Consider the following 8,726-nt stretch of genomic DNA (forward strand, 5'->3'; position numbering starts at 1 on the left):
AATTTGTACCAAGTCTAGAGCTCTTTGAAAAGCATGTTTCATTTCATTCACCTTTGTATGCTTCCACCTGTTAACAAAAGAGTTGAGTAGATTTGGTTTCCACACATATCTATGTAACGAGCTACATGCTGTCTGTTGCCATGGGTCCGGCATATCAGACGGTACAGAAGAATTACCCACTATGAATGAAAAGGTAATTGGGAGGTGATCCGATTCAATTCTTGAGTGGATATCAACATTGCAGATCTTTTGAAAGGTGGAAACATTACATAACACATAGTCTACAACACTTTTCCCTTGATGGCTTATGAATGTATAGAAGCTTGATCGAATAGCATTAATTCTACCATTTACAATTTTTATACCCGTGTTACAGCAAAAATTCAACAATTCACGACCATATCTATTTACAAAATTGTCCTGGTTTGATCTTTTTGGGAGGGGGCCCGCGCCGACATCTTCATCATACACATCATTGTCCCAACCCTCGGGGCATTCATCCGAGTCAATGAAATCATTGAGAATACCTGTTCTTCCATTAAAATCACCAACAATAATAAAAATGGCATTTGGGTAATCTGATAAATATTGAGCATATTCAGTCTCTAGAATGTCAAGTACATCTTCATTTATAGAATAGGGGGAGTCTTCCGGTGATCTATACACAGTTGCCACAATAATGCATTTTGAAATGAAATCAATTTTCGTCCAGAGAATATTTTCGGAAATACTTTTTAGTTTTGTAGCTAAAACATTTAGGGAATTCTTATAAAAGAAGGAAATGCCTCCAGACGGACGTCCAATATCAAAACGTCGTTTTCTGTAAGAACCAACATGATTATAACCATCCAAATTTGGTTCGTTGTCTGAATTTGCCCAAGTTTCCACAAAACACATAAAATCAAATTTTGTTATGAAAGCAATAAATTGTGTATCACAAAGCTTTGTTAATAAACCATTTACATTCCAGTAGAGAAATTTTTTCATATCATACTCAGTTTGATTACCACCACGGTTATCATTATTTACATTGTCATTATTACTTTCAGTTCCATTTTCACCATCATCAATCTGATAATTTTCTACATTTCCATTATCATGATTGTTACCATTATTACCTGGATCAGTATCAAATGCACCAGTGTTATCATGTTTACTCATCTTAGATGCTTCATCATCATTATCACCATATGTTGTCAACTTAAAATGATCCCTTGCCAAACTATTCATACTTCCATTACCAGGAGTTGGCCTATTTGTACTAACACAACCATTTTTGACAATAGCAACATTTTTATCTTTGATGACATTACAATAATTTTCACAATGTTTTATGGACATATATTTATCACTTTTCAAACAATTTGACATGTTTACCAGAGTATTTTGCACAACATCATTTCTATCAGGGGTTTTATTTGGATATTCATCATGTTTGTCACAAATATTGTTATCACTATCACCATGACTAATTATTGAAATATTTTGTATTTCCAGCTCATTAATCATGTCCATACTTCCATTGTCAACGGTATTTTCTATAATGCACCCATTTATCACTGCATCATTATTATACTTGGTATTTGCATTTTTGACAGATCTAACATTTTCATCATGGTTCATAGACATATGAATTTCACTCATCATATCGTTAAAACTTTCAAGTTCAAGAGTGTCTTTTTTTGACATTTAAGCATTCAACGTCATCATTTTTAACAACATTACCACCACCACCAGCATCTTTAGCCTTTAACATGTTTGCATATTCATTATATGTATCAATGACAACATTATAATAACTCTTTTTAACAGCCTTTATGACTTCACTATGATTTATTTCTGAAATTTCAGTGTTTGTCCAAGGATGTTTTTTTTTTTTTTTATTAGAGTTATTATGGCCGTGACCACATCCCTATGCTGGTACAATGTCCTCAGTTCCTTCATCGAACACGTATTTAACTTTGTCGATAACTAGCTTGTCATAGGAGAGATATATGCACGTTTGTTTTGGTTCCTTGCTTCTGTCATAAATGGGATCAGGGTTTTTCTTGTATCGCGAACCTTCTTTGTGAAATCTTGTGAGACCCCATATTTGTCCTTTTTCTTCAACTTCGTTTGTGCTGCATCGAGAACTGCACTTCTTTGTTTATATTTCGTGAACTTGGCAATGATTGGAGCTGTATTTCCACCGCGCGATTTCAGTCTATGTACTCGTTCAAATTCAACTTCATCGCCATCTATATCAAGTTTATCACTCAGAAAACTTCTCACCTTGTCTTCGCTTTCATCCCAGGTTTCCTTGTCATCTCCTTCGATGCCATGAAAAATTAGATTGTCCCTTCTAGATTGCGATTCAAGTTGTTCAATCCTAGCGTTTGCCTGTTCCAAATCGGCCTGAAGCTGTTTATTTACATCGCACGCATGATCGGCTACAGTTTTAGCATCGTCTACCTGACTTTTCAAGTTACTCATGTCCGCTGCCAATTTATTTACCGTTTGTTTCAGTTCGTTATTAGATTTGTCGTAGCTTGCCTTAAAATCTCTTAGTTCTTTCAATATGGTGCTCTGGATATTTCCCTCTGTATCTGTTGGTCTCATGCTATCAAAATGATCTAATAAAGTTTTTGATGCTGTTGTTGTCTTTTGTCGTGTATTCTAAGACGGCCCTGGGCCTGGGTTGCTTTCTACCGAGCCGCACACCACAAGTAGGGCAACCATACACAGCCGTACTGCAAGTGATATACGTTGACTAGATATCACAATGCCAACATGGCCACGGTTAAATTTCCTGCTCGGTGGCATAATAAAAGTTCCAATTCTAGCCCTCCATACCTGTATAGAGACTCCCATTTCAGCTTGGTATTGTCCTTGGATGATAACAAAAGGAGTAACGACGATGAAGATGTAGAATATGCTCTAAATACTTAAATTTAGCAGGTTTTCTCAAAACTATATCAACACAAATTCGGAAACCGTGTTTTCTCCATACGCCCCCTAGTGACAAAAAATACTGATACTACCTACACTGCCAGATTCTTACTGCAGCCAACCCCAGAGGTACACTGCTGCTCAGATACCCCACCCCCTTGAAGCTCAGCCGATATTCTGGTTGAAGGTAATTGGACCAGTTAGAGCATCCCATAAGTGATCTCAGGATGGAAGGAATGATCTCTGGTGGCTGAACAGGTTGGATCTTAAAATTCTGACACACGAGGATCAGTGATCAATTGGTAATAGTTGTTGAAGGAGTTCTGGAGCTTCGCCACAAAACATCCTCTGAAATAGGGTAATGGTTCCCACTGCTCTTCTATGTCCCAGGTTTTGTATTTGATAGTTCTTTCCATCTTACTGTGGGACGCTAATGATGCCTACTGCTCTTCGTTGTATAGCATCAAGTTAAGACAGAGAGGTGGGTGGAGCACCCATCCATTTGGAGCTAGCATAGAAGACCGAGACGTTGCATGGCTGTTCTTGCCGTCTTGTTCACTACAAGAGTCCATGATAAGTCTTTGTTTACAGTCAGACCAAGCAGGTCAACACTATCTGCCCCTTTCAAAGTTAATCCGAAAAATGGAGGCTGGTGGTGGTCTTACATTTCGCGGCACCAAACAGAACATTCCATGTGATTACCCATGTCTCTATTGCCTTGAGGTCTACATCAGCACTAATTTTAATCTGCATATAGGATGGATGGATTGATTTGTAAGTCGGATCGTCGATAAAGGTAATAAAAAGAAGAGGTCCAAGGATGGAGCCTTGTGGGACACCAGCATTTATATGTTTTTCAGTTGATGAAATTCCATTCAGTGAGACTCTTAAGGAGCGGTTTGTGAGGTAGTCTTCCAGCCATTTTAGCAGCTGACCAGTGAAACCAAGAGCAAATGGCTTTGTCAAGAGGCCAGGATGCCATACCCTGTCAAAAACCTTACTGATGTCCAGTCATGCAATTCTACGTTCTCCTCTGTCGTTGATGGCGTTTGATAGCTGTTGTGAGACATTATGTTAGAGTATTAGAGGGGGAATGGCCCGCGCTGAAGCCAAATTGCTCTTTGGATATCAACTGATGTGGTCAGTTAATATGTTCCATTCAATTATTTCAATATGAATGTTTTTCGGATGGTAGGGTTTCCAGTTCTAAGAAACAAACGCCGTAACAGCTATTTATGATTTTCATTTAATAGTTCTAGCAGTTCGCGAATCATTTGAGTAATTCGCAATGCCATGATTGTTGTTATAAGGAATAGCACAGGTGTAAAGACTGAGATGGTTATCGCAATAGTCAAAGTTAACATCATGATTTTTTTTAAATATTGTACTATTTTACCCAATAGTAGACCCAATTGAGGCTTGTAACATTTCCGACTGGTTGGTAGGGTTTCCAGGTCTGAGAAACAAATAACGTCATAATACTTTCTACTTGTGATTGTCATCAGGTCCAGTTCCAGTTTGCGCCTCATTTGACATGTTCGAATATATAGTTTTGTTGTTAAAAGAAATTGTACAATTGCTAGAAAGAATACGACGATTTTCACAATATTAATCGAAATTATCACTTTGCCGACTACGCCGAATAACTTGATTTTTGCTGAATTTTGTGCTATTGTACCCAAAAGTTCCAATAAGTTGTCACATTGTCCTGTTTGGAAATAAATAATAGTCAATAAAGCAACAGCCTGCTCTAAATGTTGTGCGTTCTTATCCATGTTAGGAGAATCAAAATCAAGCAATATATCCATTGATATTTTCAGAGGTTTTATGCTTTCTTGATATCGATTTTTCATGTAACAAAGTTCACCAACGAGATATGATAAATACGCTATATCCAAGTGCGAATTTTCAGCGGAAGTCATCATAGTTGAAAGAGACCTATTGAATACTAGTACAGCTTCTGAATATTTTTGCATTCTTCCGTACACAAAGCCTATCTCGAATAATATGTCTGCTACATTAATGGAATCATTTCCGTTTAAAGTCTCTTGTATTTGCAAAGCTATCATGTAGTATTGAATGCTTTTGTTGAGTGATTGCCGATCATCTCTTTCTTCCCTGCTCAGAAGCCTTGCTGCTTTAATTGCCATGTTTGAAGTTTGTAAGTGTTGTTCCACGACCTCTTTACGTCTTGGTGTTTCATCAAGGTGCGGTATAACGCCCGGTGTTTGTCTCGTGTTGATCGCTTCCAAAAGCAAGTCCAATGTGCGTTTCCCAATGCCTAATTTTTCATACATAAGGCACGCATAAAACATCATGTCACTCATCATTGGGAGATAATATTTTGCTTCTAGTGGCGTCTTCTGCAAATCCAGTGTTTCATTTGCAGATCGCAACTCGTTCAACAGATCATGGAGCATAGTGATGCCGTCATCAAGTGACCCAGATTGCAGCAACAAATCTCCCAACGATACAACTGTTGAAATGGGTGTTTGTGACGATATTGATTTACGCATGAAATATGACTGGTTCATGTATTTGATGGCCGTAACTAAACTTCCTGCTGATTTCAATGACTCATAAACCTTAGAAATTTCTTCTAGTACATTTGCCGTCCTTTTATGATCACCATACAGAGATCTAAATATTTTCAATTGTTTAGTACGCATTTGAATTGCACGTTCATAATCTTGAGCCCTGTAATATAATGTTGCAAATATACCATATGTAACACCTATGTGGTGATCGTCATTGAAGCAAATGAATGCTTCTTTATACTTGCCTTCAAATTCCTTAAAGCGTTTGTTAATAAAAGACACATCTAACACCTCTCCCGATAGAGACAGGTTAAGCATTCTTTTTAAATCACCATTAGGATATGACTGATATAACATGCTCATTTTAGTGTGATATGATACGGCTAGATACAACGGGGAAGTAACTCGCCACTCTGGAAGTTCATGAGTTACAAGTAAAGCAAATTTTCGTATAATTGGATGCATGGTATACCTAGTATCTCCTACAGCAGATTTAAAGCGTTTCAGTAGACAATAGTTTACCAGCTGACTCACATCAATCTTTTGCTTCTTGTCATAAGAAAAGGAGTTCAATAATTCTTGCGAAAAAATCCCTGGGAACCTCGATACTGCTACAAATATTTCTTGTTGCCTGTCATCGATGCGATACAGTACCATTCTCAAGAGTTTGTACAGATTGGTTGAATTTGTTATATCCTCACTTTCCTCGGCTGCGACGAAAACGTTTGACTCTTCTATCTTTGTTATTAAGTCTTCCGCTTCATGTAAGCCGTTTCGTAATTGACTTCCAAACAGCTCCAACAGTAGTGGGACACCTCCAGTTAGGTTGGAAACTCGCAGGGCCAGCTCATCGGTTATATCCGGATCCGGATAGCCTGGTATATACTTGTTCCGATAACATCAAACCGTTTCCTAGATGTACACAACACCTTGATATCGTTTACGCTCACTATGTCCTTGATAAGTTCAAGAAAGCTTTCTTTCATCTGAGATATTAACACATCCTCAACGTTGTCTAGAATGATGAGCGTTTTGCACTTGTAACAGCAATGTCGTAATACATCCTTTACATCTGCACCTACCAATAAGGCAGAATCCAGTCCTAATGCTGATATTATTTTTGCAGTCAGAATATCTTTACCAGAGTTGGTGTAGATATTTATCCCTCGTAGTTCTACAAATGCGATTTGGAAGCCATGGTTATCTCGAAGGTGTTGTCCAACAGCTATAGATAGCGAGGTCTTGCCAACAGCCGGAAAACCAGTGATACTCGCAACCGGAAACGACCCATTAATGAAGCAATCCGTTATAGTGGCGATTTCATTGTCCCGACATTGAAAGTACTTTGGTTTAAGCGCTTCAGGGAAGTATGTCTGACGCGAAAGCTTCTCTGATACATTACTGATTGAAGGCCATACCAGAGAAGGTACAATAGCACTCACGACAACTATACCTATTGTCCTGATTGTTAGGATAAACATATACGTTACCCTTTTGTCTAAATAACGGAGTTGTTTCTGCGTTGCAACTTTTTCGTCATTCTTAACCTTCTCCATTAGTTGTATGGCATCTGTGAAACCTAATGACTGCAAGTTATTCGTGATGTCGTTATAGTGGATTTCAAAATCTGCCTTATTTAGACTTGAACTGTTTGAATGTGCTCGTTTGTTTCTAATTTGTCTTAAATTATCAACATAGTTGTACGCGTTAGGATCTCGTGACTTCAAATCAAGTGTGTGTGAATACAGAAGAGCAAAGAATAGTTTGGTGAGATCCCATTGATTGCAATCTCCGGTAGAAGGTATTCTCTTCTTATTTGATTTCCAGTGTTGCCCATTCTTTTCCCTGGATTCAAAAGCATGTAAGCTACTTTGATCATCTGTCCAAGGAGTTGCAGGGTAAGGTTTCTTCCATTCAGTTGTGAATAGACCACGGAGAGCAGTGCCTACAACGTCATGCAAAATTTCATTAAGTGTATTAGCGTACTGGTTGTTGATACCCGCCATCCTTTTGTCTTTTGAACATTTTTCACTATTGAGGAAAAAGAACAGAAACAAACGATGTACATTTGTATACTTTTTATAAGGCCGTATAAAATTAATATTTTGGTTCTCGTCCAGAGGATTTTCATGAATTGATGAGGAGGGAGGTGTTTTTTTTTTCAGTGTAAAATCAGCATTGTCTGTACTTTTCGGTCTTTTCCAACAGTGCTCGAGGAAACGTGAGATTCTGAGGGATAAACCCCCTAGAGTACCACAAAAAGACTTGGAAGTGGTCCTTGTTCTCTAATAAACTTATTTATGTATGAAAAATTCATAAATCATTCCAAAGTCTAAAATAATTGAAAAATCTAAAAAAAAAAAAAATCTGACAAATCCCAGAAATTGAGGAGGGAGGGGACGAGAACCAAAACATTAATTTTATACGGCCTAAATGAGACTGGCGTGATATAAGGTACAAATTTATTTAAGATTATCTGAATCGGAAATTAATACCCCAGGAAACACAAAACTTATTTTTGGTTTTAGGTTTTGGTATAAACATTTTAATAACATTAATTGTCGGGTTATATAAAGGTCATGAAAGCGTTTTAAAACGTTTTGTATTAAAATATGAGCCTAGCCAAGTAACCAACACAAGCACTATGAAAACAAGTATAAAACTCCCAATATGTAATTCATTCAGACGATCGTGTGTGGTGTAAAAGTAAACAACTCATGCATACCACTATACCATGTACACTGACTCATGCTGCAACAAAGCAACACAATAATTGATCGTAAAATGTAGCACAAAGTCTATACGACACCAGTGACCCTTTATTATTTTACCAAGTGACAAAAATTTGATAAAATAAGCTTAAATATTAGCTGTTTATGTGTAAATTCTTAGTTTGGTTATTCGGTGGTCACCGAAAGTATGAGTATTTAAGAATATTGCTACATACACTAACCTTGTCTAACAATATTTTAAGTTTCAACACTGATCTGAAGTTGAACAGCTTGCCAAACACCAAAGAAAGTTAACAATATACCAGGAGGTGGCACTAAATTCACGGTTTTTGTATTAGCCACGCCAACCTATGGCGAATTTTGTTGGCTTGCTCTCGACAAAACGAGACAAGGTATCGATCGGTTATGAATATAGTTCACATGAACTCTTACTCGGCCCATGTGATTGAGGTCACCACATAAAGGTGTCGTGATTTTAGCGAATCGTACCTGTTGAAGAGAGTAAAAATTCCCTCTATAACGGTCACGA

The 8,726-nt window shown here is 37.6% G+C and overlaps 1 protein-coding gene across 2 annotated transcripts; it reads right to left on the reverse strand.

The window, feature by feature from the left end:
- Positions 1-3,014: 3,014 nt before the first annotated feature.
- Positions 3,015-8,492, reverse strand: LOC140138720 (uncharacterized). 2 transcript variants are annotated; one of them, XM_072160473.1, is made up of 2 exons: positions 8,419-8,492; positions 3,015-7,496 (listed from the first exon to the last, which is right to left on the reverse strand). In XM_072160473.1, the coding sequence occupies exon 2, from the start codon at positions 6,120-6,122 to the stop codon at positions 4,158-4,160; it is 1,965 nt and encodes a 654-aa protein (XP_072016574.1). In that variant the 5' UTR covers positions 6,123-7,496; positions 8,419-8,492; the 3' UTR covers positions 3,015-4,157. The 2 variants fall into 2 exon arrangements, with proteins under 2 accessions (XP_072016574.1, XP_072016575.1); XM_072160474.1 differs by having other exon boundaries at positions 6,123-7,496.
- Between the last annotated feature and the right edge of the window lie 234 nt (positions 8,493-8,726).

Source organism: Amphiura filiformis, chromosome 18 (genome assembly GCF_039555335.1).
Source record: "Amphiura filiformis chromosome 18, Afil_fr2py, whole genome shotgun sequence".
Lineage (NCBI taxonomy): Eukaryota > Metazoa > Echinodermata > Ophiuroidea > Amphilepidida > Amphiuridae > Amphiura > Amphiura filiformis.

Coding starts and splice junctions, on each gene's coding strand:
- LOC140138720 (XM_072160473.1), bottom strand. CDS start 6,122: ATGGTACTGTATCGCATCGATGACAGGCAACAAGAAATATTTGTAGCA.